Consider the following 16,546-nt stretch of genomic DNA (forward strand, 5'->3'; position numbering starts at 1 on the left):
CCTTTTAAAAATGAATTCAGTCCAGTTTTTGATCACTCTTCATTCCAATATTCATGCTATTTCCTCATATTCCCTCAGCATGTTCCACTTCCACAGCATTTTATCTCCTCACATAGCTCTACTTCACTTTATAGTCTACTAAAAAAAAAAGTCAAAGGTATTATTGCCTCTCATCTTTCTTCAAAATTAGCAATAGAGTGTAGCAGATGATCTGGTTCTAAGCAGCTAGCTGAATACCTCCAGTGAAATCTGTATCAGAATCACAAAAAGAAATTAAGTTTTTCAAATGACATTTTTAGCCTCAAAGATGTTTTTTCACTTCTAAACACAATTATGTATTAGGAAATGTACTTTGTTGACCTCTTTGCCTTTGAAAATTCTTCCTTTAGGCTGTCAAACAAACACACTGCATGTACAAGCATAAGAGTATATACAGACAAATGATGTCAGAGTGCCTCCCTAAATACAGCAGCTGTACTAAACTACGTAAACTACATGACGATGATGTCAGAATACTAACTTTATATGCACCCTCCTTCCTGACATCACAACGTCTAAACCAAACACTGCAAAACCAGCTCATTGCTGAAAATGTATTTGCTGCAGCAAGATCTTTTTTGGTAGCAAAGTCTTGGATGAGATACAGCTCAGAAACACAGTACAATTCATTCTGCTGCCATCTATGTCACAAAAGAAAGCAGAACTTAGTGAGTCATGTTAACAGACAGAAGTACATACAAGTGAATGTTATCACTGATGGGAAACATTAACTTTGTGAGTCAGCTTCACATATTTCATCTTTTTTTTTTGAAAAGCATGATCTACTCTGGCAGGCATACAATGTGATTTATTTGGATTCCTAAGTAACGATATTTACAGATTAATTAAAGTGCTTAGAGACATCTTTTCATGTCTCGAAAGAATCTCCCCTTCTGCTCTACAGATAGACTCTTAATATCCCAGTGGAATGCACTTTTTAAAATATTTTCAGTTAATTTATTACTTATGATCTACACATTTTCAACAGTAAGCAAAAAAAAATAGTGACACTCCTGATCACTGACGGGCAGTGAGGAGCTGGCCAACTATGCTCATGTTTGCAGTTGCAGATATTTAAAAAAAAAGTTATATTGCATGCCTTTCTAGTGTTAATCTTTTATATAAGCGAAAGCTAAAGGGATGAAGGCATACTTACACATCAAATGGAAAATATGAGACAGGAAAAAAAAAAAAGGGCTACCTTTTTACTGAAATAGCAGGTGAAATAGCAGGCAGGCAATCCTCTTTGCTTTTTAAAACATGCTTTGCAGCAGACAATGTTTGCTTACCTTTGCTTACCATTACAGCATGACCCTCCTGACTTTTCACTCAATCACAATTAGGAGTTGGCCTCCAGTATGAACCTTTTTTAATCCAATTACCAACAAAATTTTTAACAGTGCTTTCCAAAGGAAATCCTGTACCAGTACTTGTAATTTAACACTAGAACAAGACAAAGGAGCAGTGATAGAGCTTAGAGAGGAAAAGCCTCACACTTTACAGGCGTTGAAGCAGATGTTCAAGAAGTAAGGACACGGGGAGCACAGAAATAAAAAGGAGAAAATAAGGTTGAGTATATTTTATACCCCAGCTGAAATTAATTTCTTTCTAATATGAAGCCAGATAAGAAACTTTTAATGAAAGATATGAAGTTTTTAATATGAAACCAGATATATTTAGTTTCCATCATGTACAAGAAACTCATCTGTAACCTGAAGAGCTTGACCACATTCCTTTACTATTACAGCAGGTTTAATTAGACTCCTATGAGGAAAAACAGGTCCAAGTGCCAAGAAAAAAAACAATCACAAGCCCTCCATTTTTAATTGCATTAACAAATGGATATAAATCTTTATAAAAATGCATAATTAATTCCACAAGAAACGAAACAAACAAAAAGCCCGCGTTCATTTGAAGAGCCTAGACAGACACAGAGTTTTAAATGCTGACACATAAATCTTTTGGATTGCAGCCACCTCTTCTGATCAATCCCACATCACATTCCAAGAGCCATAAAATGGCAAGTGAACTACAAAAAGATACACTTTATGTACTGATTTAAATAAGGCAGTGCTCATGTCACTGCTGTCTTTGACAGATTCCTTGATCAAGCACCAAGCTGTATGGAAATCAATACTGTCATCCCCTCAAGTCAAAAGTAAGGCTTACATTAAGAAGACCGTGGGAGCAAAGCTTATGCTGTATTCCTTAATGAGCACAGATAGGGTTGGAACTGTACAATGCTTTAATATCATCAAGCTTTTGTTTTAATGCATCCTATTCATCAGTAGATGTGAATTCTGCTTTGCAAAATACTGTTACCTTCAAATCAATTATAGAAGTCCTCTTCCTAAAACATGCTGTTTCCATTAAAATTCCTGCGGGCAGTATAATAGCAAGTCCTGTGCTAAATCAAGATTCCCAAACTGTACCAAAATTGAAAGTAGTGATAATAAACATTCCTTACATTACCAGCAATATTAGTTAAAAGCCTGAAGTTAAAGGCTTGCTTCTAAAAATCTTTATCCATAACAATTTCCCAATTAAAGGCAATTGGGCATTACAGAAAGGATAGGGCTGTAGGACTGCAGTCTCAAATAATCATAATTTTTTACTGTTTAAATACAAACCTTCATAAATAAATTAAAAAAAAAAAAAGTAAGAAAACAGAATTTGCCTTGAAGAAATGTGGTAGAAAAAAAAAAAAGACAATCATCTTCAGGCAGTTAAAACAGACAAAACAAAACAAAAAAAAAAATCCAAAATTCTTGGGCTATCACTTAACAGTATGCTTTTGGCACAGCATAAAAAAGAAGCAGATCTTTTCCAGACTACAGATAACAGACTGCAATTAGCTTTCACATGCTAAGTGGAGAACTTGAGCCATTTGGCACTACAGCATGCCAGTGTTGTCTGGACATTTTTATAATCTCAATCATACAGACAGTCACTTACCAGATTTAAGCTGAAGCTCTCCTAAGCAGCCATAAGCATCCATGAGTTTTTCATATTGTCCTTTAATTGCATCCTTTTCTTCTGGAGCTGAGGAGCAAAATGAAAGACAGCAAACCTTAATTTTTGGTTCTCATCACATTTTAAGATTGCTATAGTCTACAGCAATCCACCCCTGCTGATCTCATTCAGAAAGCAAAACCACACAGACAGCCCTAAAACCTTGTAAGAGCACAGTCATTAAAAAGAGATGGGACAAAAGTGCACGGCCTTTCCACATGCCATCTTAAAAGAAAGAAAGGGGCACTCTGCCCTTCTAGAAAATATGATCATTAGTAATGCTCTAGTTCTACAGTGGAGGTGTTAGCAGATGCCACATCAGTTTCAGAATTCATAAAGGAACGTATAGACACATTTGAACTTCACACTGTTCTGAACTAACAGCAACAGAAAAACCCAAACACGATTGTCTGAACATAAGCTAAAATACAATCTATCTTTTCTGACATGCAAAAAGAGATGGATTCTGTTTCCAGATTCTGGCAGTCTAATTTCTAACAGAATTGGGATTTTTTTATAGGAGATAAGGGAGATAACACAATTCAATGCAGACACACATCAGATGTTGATTTCAAGAGAAACTGAGCTTATACCTTAATAGAATAAGAATTAGCTGTTTAAAAAGAAATAAATAAGAGAATCAGATACTGTTGCTAGACTTGTGTATTTCTGCATTAATTGATCCCAATGGGCACAAGCATTAAGCCAGAACATGGTCAAACATGTCCCTGATACCTTAATGCAAAGATGATTTCCTGAACCAGCAGGTATGTATTTCCCAATGAGGAGCAAACAGCCTCCTGAATGAGTACAACAGTAACCCTCAAACGCCCATTTACTTCTTGACCATGGATGAACAGATACATGGCGCTTTCAGAAGTTAGCTAATACTTCAAAATCTTCTGCTACTAGTAAGCTTCAGCAATTGAAAAAAGAATCTAAAACCTTCTGGCCTAACAAGGACAAACTGAGCTGCCTGCGATGGATGACAGAAGGAAAAGAAGCAGACTTTTCTTTATAAACTTGAAGATGCAAGGAGCTCAGAGAGAAGCATGGGAAACTCTTCCATTTGCACAATTCCTGTAAACTCCTGAAGAGGCAACTCTTACGAACAAAATAAAAACATATTTATCTCAGTTTTAGCATCTGTCACAAATAAGGAAGAATTGTTAATTTTTTTCTGAATTCTATTTTTGCCACCAGACTTCCACAATGTATCTATTTTGCTTTCTTACAAACACTGAGTGAATCACAAGAAAGCAGTAAAATGTTGATACCACGAACACCAATGAAATAAAACATAAGCAATAGAAAGAATAAAGAGATTTCTTTTGGGTAATGTGAACCTCTAGGCAGCAACAGTCCAAGTATTCTGTCATAGTACTTGTTTAGGGCTGGGCACCTCAAAACAAAAACCAAACAAAAAACACCAAAGCAAACTTATGCAAAAATTTAAAAAAAAAAAAAAAAAAAGTTTAGGTAGAATATAACAATGTTATATTATATATATGAATATATATATGTATATCACAAAATCACAGAATCCTTAGGTTCAAAGGGACCTTTAAAGGCCATCTAGTTCAACTCCCCCACAATGAACAGGGACACCACAGCTACATCAGGTTGTCCAGAGCCTGATCCAGCCTCACCTTGAGAGCCTCCAGAGACGGGGCATCAAACACACCTCTAGGCAACCTGTTCAAGTGCCTCACCATCCCCACTGCAAGGGACTTTTTCCTTATATTTAACCTAAATCTACCCTCTTTAAGTATGAAGCCATTTCCCCCTATTCTATTGCACAGACCCTGAAAAAGAGTCTGTCCCCTTCTTTTCTGTAGCTCCCCTTTATGTATTGAAAGGCTGCCATCAGACCACCTCAGAGCCTTCTCTTCTCTGAACAGCCCCAGCTCTTTCTAAAAGTGTTAAGCCTTCCTCATGTATTAAATAAGAGAAAAAGAGTTTAGAAAATTGATATCTCACTTCACATCATCTCTAGTACCTAGGAAGAAGCAGCAACAACAGCACACTGGTATCCTCTTAAATTTCTTCTCCGCCTTAGAACTTTGTTTTTGTTACTTTTACAAGAAAAAAGGAAAAAACATAAACAAAATTCTTGCTCTAAATATTCCACCTTCGGAAAGAAAGAGGGAGTGACAGAAATAAGGAGAAATTCTGATCTTAGACTGAGGCAGAACCTTACAACTTGCAGGCAAGGCACAACCTGGAAGCACTTAAGCAGCGCAATACTAACAGTGAGAAGCTCCTGGCTGTAACACATACAGAAGCCACCGAAGTTTCCTAGGCAGTGGCAGCAGCCATCAGCTCCTGGCATGGGACATCCCAATGTGCACAGACCTGGGCTTTGCCAACAGCAGTAGAGGAACACTCTTGCTTCTGGGCAGACCATAAGACTGAACATTTGCCAGCATGGCAGCAGCAGCTGGGGTTTCAGAATCAAAGGAGCCAACTAAAATTGAGGAGCACCTCCAACACAAAGCTGCAGGAGGCTGCTGGGCTGTGCTGCCTCTCTTTCTCACCAGATAACAACTTCCCCAAAACTTCTATCATACAGCAGATTCTGATACTTATTCTAGAAGACATTTAGATTCATGAAACCAAAGCAGGGAAAAAATGCTTCTTCCCTGACCAGCTCCATGCACTCTGGATACAGCTCGCTCCTCAGGCCAAGAAGAAACAAACCCAGCCAACACATCTGTGCCATATGAACACATAAGCTGGGAGGCCGGAGTATTATAGTGTGTGGAGACCAAATTTTTGTGAGGAAAAGCATCTATTTCTTATAGATACTGCAGGCTCCTATCCCACTGCACTCCCTGGCTATATTCTGAGACGATGCCATGCTGCTTGAGACAGGGACCTGCTGTCCCAAAGAAACTGATACAATGAAAGGATGGCCAGAGTGTGACTTGACAAGGACACTGCAGAGGGTCTGAGTCAATTTCATATCTTATTACTAGAAATAATTATTTGTAAATCTTCAACATTTCTTATTGACATCTCATCACCAAACCTAATATTAAGACTATTGGATAGCAATGTGAGGACACAAAAGGGTTGGAAAGCAAACAACTTGAAAAAAAAAAGAAACAAAAAAAGTGCTATTGGATAAAGAGCAGAGCTAAAGGGAAAAATTACTACAGAATTCTAAAGTACTGCTGATATACAGGGCGAATATAAAACACACAGAACAAGATTGAATAATATTGTAAATACCGTCTTAGTAGAAACATTTGACAGCTAGCTACATCCAAATACACAGCACTTTCCTAATCAGTAACATGACAATCACTGCCGTGTTTTCCACTTAACGCTTTTCATGTCCGAGTTTTTATTGTGCAAGAGCTTTCTCAAAGCTCTGAAATGCAGAAGCTGTAAGTGCTGTCTACTTTAAAATCTAGGATGAAGAACGGGCGTTTAACTACATAATGCCCACAAGTAAAATCCTTTCTTTTTCAAGAAAGGTGGAAAATATATGTATATACATATAGTTAATAAAAGGAGGTGCTACAGAAGCTGATGAAATTCACCATGAGGTTGTGTTTCTTGGGGAACAAGCTGACTTTCCCAAACACACAGTGCACTTGTTTGGTGTTTAACAATGGCTTCAGGTAGCAGAGAGTACATCTAGTAATTATCAAACTCCTCTAAAGCTTCCCAGTAGTATTTTTTAGCAATCTATCCTTCCACTAAACATATAATTGAGTACCCACCCTTCTGCACTAATTACAACTGTGTTGTGTGTTCATAAGAGCTTTATAGAATTGCACACTGCATGCATTCCTCACGATCTTTAATACTATTTAGAAGCTTCTGATGTACATAATATGTAAGGTTAGCACGTTAGCTGAAATTCTCAACTCTTGTGAAACAAGAGGGGCACAATAATTCAACAAAACCAAATTATAATAAATTCTATCAAAAGTGAGCTATTTCAAAGCAGAAAATATTTCAGAGCCATGCAAAAAAAGACATACTACTATCCAAGTGTGACTTCCTGCTTACAAAAGCTGCACATTTGATGTAATGTCTAGCAGCAATTGGCCAGGTGCACGCAGCTTCCTTAATTCAAACTGTGACCACCAGACTTCACCAGGAACCACCATGGCTGCCAGCCCTGTAGTGCCCAAAAAGCCCAGTGACTGCAGGAAGGCACCTCAAGCTCTAACATCAAGGGCAGACACAGTAACACCTTTGATTTTCAGGTAAACCACGGAAAGAGCTCTTCAAGAAGGTGAGAGGCCGGGTTACGGATTCTGGCTCTCCTCTTAAGTCTGATTCTGGAAGTATTTAGATACTTGCTTAACAGCTACAGAAATACTTCAGAATACACAAGTACATATTTGCAGAGTTGTTGGATTGATGTGATGGGGGCTTTATTCGTGCTTCTTCTAGTATTTTGGTGAAAGAGGTGTGAAGTTTTACACGAAAGTGCAAATATATAATTAAACAAATTTCATATACAAAAAATTTGATAAAAAATACATATACTAGCATCATCCAGCATATGGTGTTATATGAGTGAAGATAAATGACATGCTTACAACGCCTGTTTTTTCAAACAAACCTAAAGCACTTTGTTGTATTGTCATTTACATTCATAACCTTCTGTTGCTAAAAACTTCCTGTTTGCATCCAGTTCAAGCTACACAGATGTTACACAAGCCAGGCTGTATCCTCTAACACAATATACGTCATGCAATACAGGGTTGGGAAAAGGTCAGAGTTCCAGTTGACAGTCTGGATACTCAAAATTTTAAGCAATATATTCACCAGCTTTCTACAAAAAAGAGTTTTTTCTGCTTGAAAACATGACAAAGTGGCAGCTGGAGAAGTTCATCCACCAGCTTTTTATATAATAGGAATCATTGTTTTCCAGTAAGGAATCATGTTTTCATACTTGTAACTGTGGATATGGATATATTCACTCACAGTAAAGGAATGGACTCGGAAGACCACTAGGTTTGTACCAGCCACTCCTGTGGTCAGCAGGCAGCCAAGAACATAAAGGAGAAGTTCCTAAGTCATTTCGCTGGAGCTTGACCATCATCTTTATGTGGTTCATGTTATATATTATATATAGTCATACAAAGACACAAACAGCACAGCCAACATCAGCAAGGCTTCTGTCAGACTCCTTCCACTACAAAAGGTTTGTATGAATCCACAGATGAGAGAAGTTTGAACACCATGAAACCTCAGAAAAATTTTATGAAACACTGTATTTTATTTAAAAGCTTTAGGAATGCAAATACAATAAGGAGAGGAGATACATAAATAGTGAGGCATATGAGTAAAACAAGTCATGCTGTTGGGCTCACTGTTTCTGATAGCATGTAGCATACAGTAATACATTCACAGTATGTTTGCACAATTACTCGTGCTTTATTTCCATAGCCTCACTCAATGACGTATTTGTAGACAGAATTACAAATCCAATGGCAGATGGTGAATGTGCACACAGTAGCATCTGGCCTCGCATTCCTCCCACTGCCAAACTCAGCCCCAGCTTCACCTGCGCTTGAAGCCGCTGAGGAGGCACAGAGCTTCTCCACCATCTAACTGTGCCCATCCGCTCCAGTACAGGCTCACCTCCCAGATCTCTGAGTGACAGTCTGGAGAAAAAAACCTCCGGACACATCTGCAAAGCATGCACTTTATCAACTCTGAATTTTGGTATTTTCAAAACACTGTGACCAGTTAGGATCCGTTCTGATGGGTGTTTTAACATCTTGTAATAATGGCAGTTTCAGAATCAAAGCACTTACAAAAGTTTTTAACTGTCTGTATGTCCTTTGGCCCTGCCCTTGCAAAAATACATTTTTGTGATGAACTGCAGAAGCTGAGCATTCCTATTGACATCATTTCATTTCTGTAATAAAGTTAGAAAACTATATTTGCAGCTCTATGGCTTTAGTATGCAGCTCACTTCACCTATGAAATGTTAAAACTACCACGTTAAAAGTAGTGACAGCACTTCTATCTACATTCCCTCTCGCATAAGCAAAGGCTTCTGAACCAGTGACAATTTTTCCTGTAACTCTCTTCCATGGCAGAAATTAATTACTGATATTCTAGTTCAGTGAACTCCTGGAGACATTCTTTCACGCTGTTAAACTCAAACCAGAGAGCCTTACCCCCCACCCTACAGTGACATCATGAGAAAAGGAGGGAAAAAACTACTTTCTTTAAAAGTGCTGCTTGAATTTCTGCTAGAACAGAAAATTGTGTGACTCTCACATTGCTTCACTATCCAGAAAAAGGAGCTGTGATAAGGCAGTTAGTTCTCCCACTGTGATTTTTGATTCCTTGACCTTTACAAAAGTTTCTCAAGTTAGACTTCATTTACAACCTGAATCTGGTTATTTTATGAATTCTTGTCTTCTCAGACAGTTGAAGATCCTCATAATACTTTTCCACTACTGAAATTGAACATGCAAACACTTTTCAAGTACTAAAACTCTGAATTCTGAAAATACACTGTCATCATAACCCTTACAATACATCGAAAGAGGAAAAAAGTATCTTATCTCCCATGAGCTGGTATCAAAGTTTTCCTTTATATATTTGAAAGGGTTGATTCTGAGTTTGGCAGAGTTTCATGGCCTCTACCGATATCATGCTCATACACATGTGCATTTTCCAATTTTTTTTTCTTATAACATTTCTTCCTCTAGGATGATTCTCAGTCCATTTTGTGACTTAAACTGGATAGCAGGAAAGGAAGTGACTTATCCTCTTCTAGTAAAAATTCAGATGCCATGTCTGCTTAAGAGCAAACTAGACACTTGGTAATTAAGAAAAAAAGAATAACATACAATGACTATAATTTGTTTCCAGGTCTTCACTGTCCATCCATGATTATTCCTTTCTACACTTGTATCAGATTAAGGCTGCTACTATAAAACTGCATGAACAACTTACAATATCTGTGCAACTTACACATTTATTTTGATTTAGAACATGGAAGTCTGCAAAAGGCATAATCACATTACTTCCTCATCACCACGGGCATGCAATTCTTCATATCTCCATTTCAGAAATGGAAAATCAAAGTAGCCCAAACCTACTAGCCCTGGGTTTGTGTTTATCTGAAATGTTTTGCAGCCAGTAACAACTTGAGGGCAATCAAAACAAAACTGACCTTGTCTCTGCTGACATCTTAGCCATGGAGTTTCCTCTTCACAGTTCTTGTAAATTTACCATCACAATACCTGCCTCTGGTTTTTCCTCCTTTTCTGGTCCTTTCCTTCATAAATAGGAGAAAGGAGCTAAACTGGCTCAACTGGATAAACTACCTTTTCCTCTAACATAGGAACAGAACCAGGCAGGAAGAGAAACTAAATGAATTAAAATGGCAAATTCATTAACAGAAAGTAGGCTGGATGCCAACGCATGAATGATCACAGTTATCTCCCTAGGTGACTTTCCAAAGGCATGGGAAACCAGCTTTTACAGTAGCCACCATGGAACTGCAGAATTGCAGGGGTTGGAAGAAACCTCCAGAGATCACTAAGTGCTAAAGCACAATAACACAGATTTTAGAAGAGACCATATGAATTCTTTAATCACTTCCACACTTCTAGCTACAGGTATTCAGATGGAAGATAGCAACACCTGTGAGAGAAAAGCCTATTTTAAGTTAAGGATTCCTTAGATTAGTGAGATTGTAAATAACCTTCTCAACAATTGGTTCTACTAAGGCCTGAGGTCGCTAATTGAACACTGGTTTCTCAGTCCTACTCATGCACATTGGCTTTAGACAGTGGATTTGCTCTGGGTTTGGACTGGAATAACAGAAGCCATACCAAAATTCATTGACTTTTTACTGTCAATACAGTTTTGGATCAGGGAAGGTGTGCACACAGTGCTGGTCTGTACTACCAGACCTGTCATTTTGACAGCTCAGTGAAAACTGACCAAAAACATACAGAATAACTTTTCTGCACATTCACGCCCATTCTTACCAACAAATTTAGCATGTAACAGAACTCTCAAAGTATCACACAACATAAAATTCCAGTAACACAACACAACGCAGGTTGTGGCATTAACAGAGCTTTATCAGGACAGGTTAAAATGTTCCTACTTTCAGAACCCTTCTCACAAATATCATCCGTCTCCTGTAGACCTGGTTGGCCTTCTTCACTCATAAAAAGCCCCAGGACCTGACAACCAAACACATTAGCCTGGAAGCCTTATCGCAGAGTATCATGGTAGATCTAATCCAGCTTCCTGTTGCTCTCCTCCGCAGGCCATCGTAACCGGCACCGTGCAAAGCACACCATACACACACATTTTGCCACAGTTCACAGTTCAGCTCTCTCTTCCCCCGTTTGCGTTCCACACCACAACGGGGGCACAACTACCGGAGCAGGTAAGAACCGGCCACAATTAACAACAATCTATAACGACCCTCCGCATTACTTTTTGCACCTTACAACCCCTAATCACCTAATTTTTCCACGGGCGTCCCAGCGTCACCCACTGCAGCGCCACAACACGCGATGAGGAGATCCCGAGAACACCGGTGGCTCCCACTGCCCTGCCCGACAGCCCCCGGCCGCCGCATCGAGCACCAGGTGCCCCCACACCCGTGCACGGCACGCAGCTGGAAGCCAGCTCTCTTTGAGGGATGTCAATCTCAAGCAAGTCGTCCACGCCAAACTCCGCTGTGACCTGCCGGCGCGCGCAAACTACACGTCCGATGTGCTGGCCGGCACCGATGCAGCCAGAGAGAAACTTCGGGCACCGAGTCCCAACCCTTCAGCGGGACTCTCCTCTGGAGCCCTCTCCGCCCCGGCTGCCGCGAGGAGCCTACAGGCGCCCGGAGGAGGCTGGAGGGACTCGGCCCGGGCTGGCGCTGCGGGAGCAGCCGGCCACCTCCCGCGCACGGCGAGGCAGCGTTGTTCACGCAGACCGCCGAGCCCCGCGCCTCCCGGCCGTTTCCTCACCCGCGGGTGCCCCGCGAAAGCCGCGCGTTCCCCCCGCCCTGACTTACTGAGCGCCGCCATGGTGCCGGCCTCCAGCAGCAAGCAGTCCTGGCGGCCCCGCGCCTCCAGCAGAGCGCTCGGCCCCGGCTCCTGCTTCCACAGCAGCCGCAGCCCTTTGCTCAGAGCCATGGCAGCCGCCGCTCACAGCACGGGTGCCGCGGGTCTCCGACGGAGTTGGCGGCCCGCGGCTGGGCAGCGCCCTTCCACTCGCCCCGTTTCTCTTCCCACCCACGCTCCCTCGTAAACTTTCCGGAGTCAACTTTGTCCCTTCGGCTCCTCCTCCGGGGCAGGTGTGCTCCGCCAGCCCTGCCCGCGGTGGAGGGGAGGAGCAGCGACATCCACCGCCTCGCCACGGCCGCACAGCGGGGCGGTAAGTGCGGCAGGCTCCGGCTGCTGCCCCGCTCGTCCGGCCGGGCCTCAGCCGTTGGCAGTGGGGCGAGTCCTGCCCGCGCCGTCAGGGAGCAGAGACAGTTGGGAGTGATTTCTAGCAGAAATCCTATTTACACAAAGTTCAGAGTGCGAGTGAAACGAGTGCGATGGGACCGCAGCCCTCTCAGAGTCCGGAGGTTGTAAGAAAGGATGTGATTTAATCATACCCACTTCTAAAGAGCAAAGAGATGCCTTTCTTACAGCTGTCTTATGCAAAAGGCACACCGAGAAGCTCTTAAATCTTTCTCGTCTCTCACGGTGACTTCTTTTCCTAGAGAAAAGTGCTTTCTTGAAGTGAAAGGCTGGAAATACCACTTAAGCAATCAGAGCTGCCTATGGACAGCTGTGTCACATGGCTGCAGGTAGTTGCCCTGGATCATTCACTTGTGTGTTTTAAAATAATCTAAAACAAATAAATAAAAGATGGCCTTTTAAACATGTTTCTTTTGCCTTTCAGGAATGATTCCTCGTGAACTCCATTATGACAGTAAGCCGGCACTTGGGGATGCTGCTATGCTGTTCTGTTGCCCATGCTTGTAATTCATGAGCAGTTTTTGTCAGTAGCTTTTCTCACAGCAAATTCTAATTTTGCTGAAGGTGATGGTGATAACACACCAATGTTGTTGCAGAGCAGAGTTGAGAATTTTTCTGCTTTTAGCACTTCCCTATGCTAGAAGAGCTGGCATTTGTCTTCCCAAGGAACCACAAGACGTTCCAAGCCTTGCTCTCCTGGAATCAAAGAGCTGTTAAGGTTGGAAAAGACCTCTGAGACCATCAAGTTCAACTGTTGACCTATCCCCACCATTCCCATTAACCACATCCCTCAGTGTCACATCCACACGTTTATTAAACACCTCCAGTGACAGAGACTGCACCACCTCGCTGGGCAGCATATGCCAATGCCTCACAGCTCTTTCTGAAAATAAATTTTTCCTGATATCCAACCTGAACCTCACTTGGCAGAGTGGCTGAATACCTGCCTGCTGATGGGAAGCAGCAAACAAATTCCTTGTTGCACATTATTTGTGTAGTCTTTGTCTCAATCCACGAGTTCCCATGTTTTCACCTTTCTCACTGGCCCCATCCCACATGGGGTGAATAAGTGAACAGCTTGGTGGTGCTGGGCTGCTGTCTGTGTTAAACAACTAGAACATACAATTTACTGTATAAATTAAAAAAAAAAAAAAAAAAAATAGTGTCAGAGGAGACCCCATAGCCTTTGGCAGCCTGTGCCAGCACTCCATCACCCACACAGCACAGAATCATAGAATCACAAGGTTGGAAAGGATCTACAAGATTATCTAGTTCAGCCGTCTTTCTATTACCATTGCTACCAGAAGCTACTAAACCATATTTCATAGCTCTTCATCCAGACACCTCTTGAACACAGCCAGGGACAGGAACTCCACCACCTCCCTGGGCAGGTCATTCCAGTGTCTGACCACTCTCTGAGAGAAAAATTTTTTCCTTGTGTCTAAGTAAGCATAAGAAGTGCTGTCTGCTGTTCAGAGGGTACCTCCAATGCTTCAGTTTGTGCCCATTGCCTCCGGGCACCTCTGCAAAGAGCCTGTCTTCACATTTGCACCCTCCCATTCAGATGTTTGTACACACTGATGAAATTCCCCAGAGTCTTCTCTTGTGCTGAACAGATCCAGCTCTCTCAGCCTCTCCCATAAGGAAAGCTGCTCTGTTCCTTGGTAATCTTAGTAACAAGGTAACATAAGACTGAGAACACAACTGTCAGAGGATGATGGAGTGCTGACTAAAGCCATACAACGAACCATCCTCCCTCACACAGAAAAATATTCACAGGAAGGAACCTTGCCTGATGTACAAGGTGGACATGGAAAGGCTTTTTTTTATGGTAGATAAAATCTTTTCATTTAACCCAAACTACCATTCAATACACAAAAATCAATCTTTAACAGAAAATATTGAATTTGATGGCTCACCTTTTAGGTTACTTTTGGAGTTGATCTGTCTTTTGCTGTGGAGCAATTGTATGTTTTTGACATGGAAAGTTATTAACTCTGGAGCTGAGGATTCTCCCAGGTGAAACCATTCTCTTCTCCAGAGCAGCTGTTTTCACCCAGGCCATACACCCTCATTAACTCCTTAGCAATTATTATTATTATTATTTAATTTCATCCTCCTTTCTCAGTAAACTTTTATTTCCTGTTCTTCCAGCTCTTTTTGCATTTCCTGTATTTACAGGAGAAGGAGGGAAGTCCTTTTGTCTATCTCCCCATCAGACGTGGGAGGAGGCTTAAAGATCTCGTGTTTGGTGACCACGGTTATGTGCAATGCAGTGCACACAAAATGGCAACACTGCTGAGTCCCTGTCGTAGCAGGATCGCATCCAGCTGACAAAGTTTATTTCCTGTTCGCTCACCTCCATCAAACAGACTACCATTCTATCTTTTACAAATTTTTCAGCCTGGATCTTTGGCTGTCAGGAGAAATTCAGCTGTTGCCTCAGCTGCCGTGGACAACTGTGATTTCTGAAACACTTTTATCTTCTTCAGAGTCATTATTCAGTTTCACTGCTATTTTTTAATCCCTCCCCAGCCCCCAGTTTACCTCTGAAACATGCTGTGCATTATAATGACTCCCTCCCAAGTCTTTATGGAAATGAGGCTCTCATGGACTGGTAACCACCTTAATGAGAAGGAGTCCTGGGGCTGACCTTAGCAGGTGGGGCCATATGCTGATCCAGAGATGCATCAGAAAGGGCAGCAGGGCATTTACCAAACAGTGCTGCAGAATTTGCATTATTCAGCAGTCTGCTGGGATGTGTGGAAGAGCTGTGTGAACCTCAGATCCTAGACTTTGGGGTATGGGATGGATGAATGTCCAGGTTGGCTTTTGTGTGCTGCTGAGTTGCCTTTGCAACAGGGGAACTTACATTAAAAAAAAACTTTGTTGATGTACAGTGGGAACAAACATTTGCATGCCCATTCTTATGCAACAGCGATTCTTTTTAAAGCTCTAAATCTAAATAGCAAAGATTACTAGTGAGGACAGTTCTTGGAGATTTATGGCCACTTGAACATAGTCACAAATGCCTCACAGGAAATGTGTTCTCGAGGTCATTGAAACATTTTGTTTTTTGCCATTTCCAATAAATTTTGGGGCACTGTGATCAAAGAAGAAACAGGGGAAATACCTCAAAGTAGCTTTTCCTGCAGATGACATTTAAGACAATTAGTTATTGCAGCTAATGTGCAAAACTTTTTATTGTGTTCACATTTTTGGTTAAAATTAGAATGTGCTGTAGAGAAGCATTTGCAACATTCGTAGGCTAAAATACTCCAAGCGTTGCTATGAAAGTAGCTGCGGGCTTTCAATGTCACCTCTTACATTCTCCACAAAATTGAGAGAAAATGTTCCTATGTTGGTTGGTTTCTTGTGTCCTGACTGTGTAAAGAAGTTTGTGTGCAAAAGGCATCTGGTATTTTGTTCCAGAAACAGGCTGATATACCTCGAGCTAGGTCACTGTATCTCAACAAAGTCAACAACATCTCCTTAAAAAGAAGCACAAGTGATAAATCAGCATTGCTTATTTGTCTGTTTAGAATTTGACAAAGAATGTTTGACCTTTCCACAAATACTACAGCAGTAATGCAGACACTTTACTTAAGACAGTGTCAACATTTTCAACTTTCTGCTAGCTCACAGCTTTTCCCAGGCAGCATCTCCTGCATTCTGTGACCTTGAAGCAGGAAAAATTAACCTAATGCTAACATTTTGTATCCCTATTACCTTTCAACCAATTACTAGAGGGAGAGAGCAGTGGGTTATTGAAGACGACTTGAGCTTCCACTTTAGTAGGGCACTAAAACGTATAGCTGACTTCATGAGTAGTCTCACAGATCTGTACTCAAGTGAGACTTTTCTAGTAAATCAGACAACTGTAGGACCTCTGGGGATCATCTAGTCTAAGCACCTGTTAAAGCAGGTTCCCTACAGTAAGTTGCAGAGGAAAGTGTCCAGGTGGGTTTTGAATATTTCCAGAGAAGGAGACTCCACTACCTCTCTGGGCAGTCTGTTGCAGA

The 16,546-nt window shown here is 41.2% G+C and overlaps 1 protein-coding gene across 4 annotated transcripts in view; it reads right to left on the reverse strand.

Moving 5' to 3' along the window:
* SYNJ2 (synaptojanin 2) overlaps window positions 1-14,496 on the reverse strand; it is a 71,971-nt gene extending 57,475 nt beyond the window's left edge. For 2 of the 4 annotated variants that reach the window (XM_048935093.1, XM_048935092.1), the window contains exons 1-2: window positions 12,071-12,298; window positions 2,995-3,081 (exon numbers count right to left, since the gene is read on the reverse strand). In XM_048935093.1, coding sequence (XP_048791050.1) covers window positions 2,995-3,081; window positions 12,071-12,191 — 208 coding nt within the window. In that variant the 5' untranslated portion in view covers window positions 12,192-12,298. Of the gene's footprint in view, window positions 1-2,994; window positions 3,082-12,070; window positions 12,299-14,443 lie in introns of those variants that run through there. The other 2 variants (XM_048935094.1, XM_048935095.1) reach the window with 2 other exon arrangements.
* Between the last annotated feature and the right edge of the window lie 2,050 nt (window positions 14,497-16,546).

The sequence above is a fragment of the Lagopus muta genome, chromosome 2 (assembly GCF_023343835.1).
Source record: "Lagopus muta isolate bLagMut1 chromosome 2, bLagMut1 primary, whole genome shotgun sequence".
Classification (NCBI taxonomy): Eukaryota; Metazoa; Chordata; class Aves; order Galliformes; family Phasianidae; genus Lagopus; species Lagopus muta.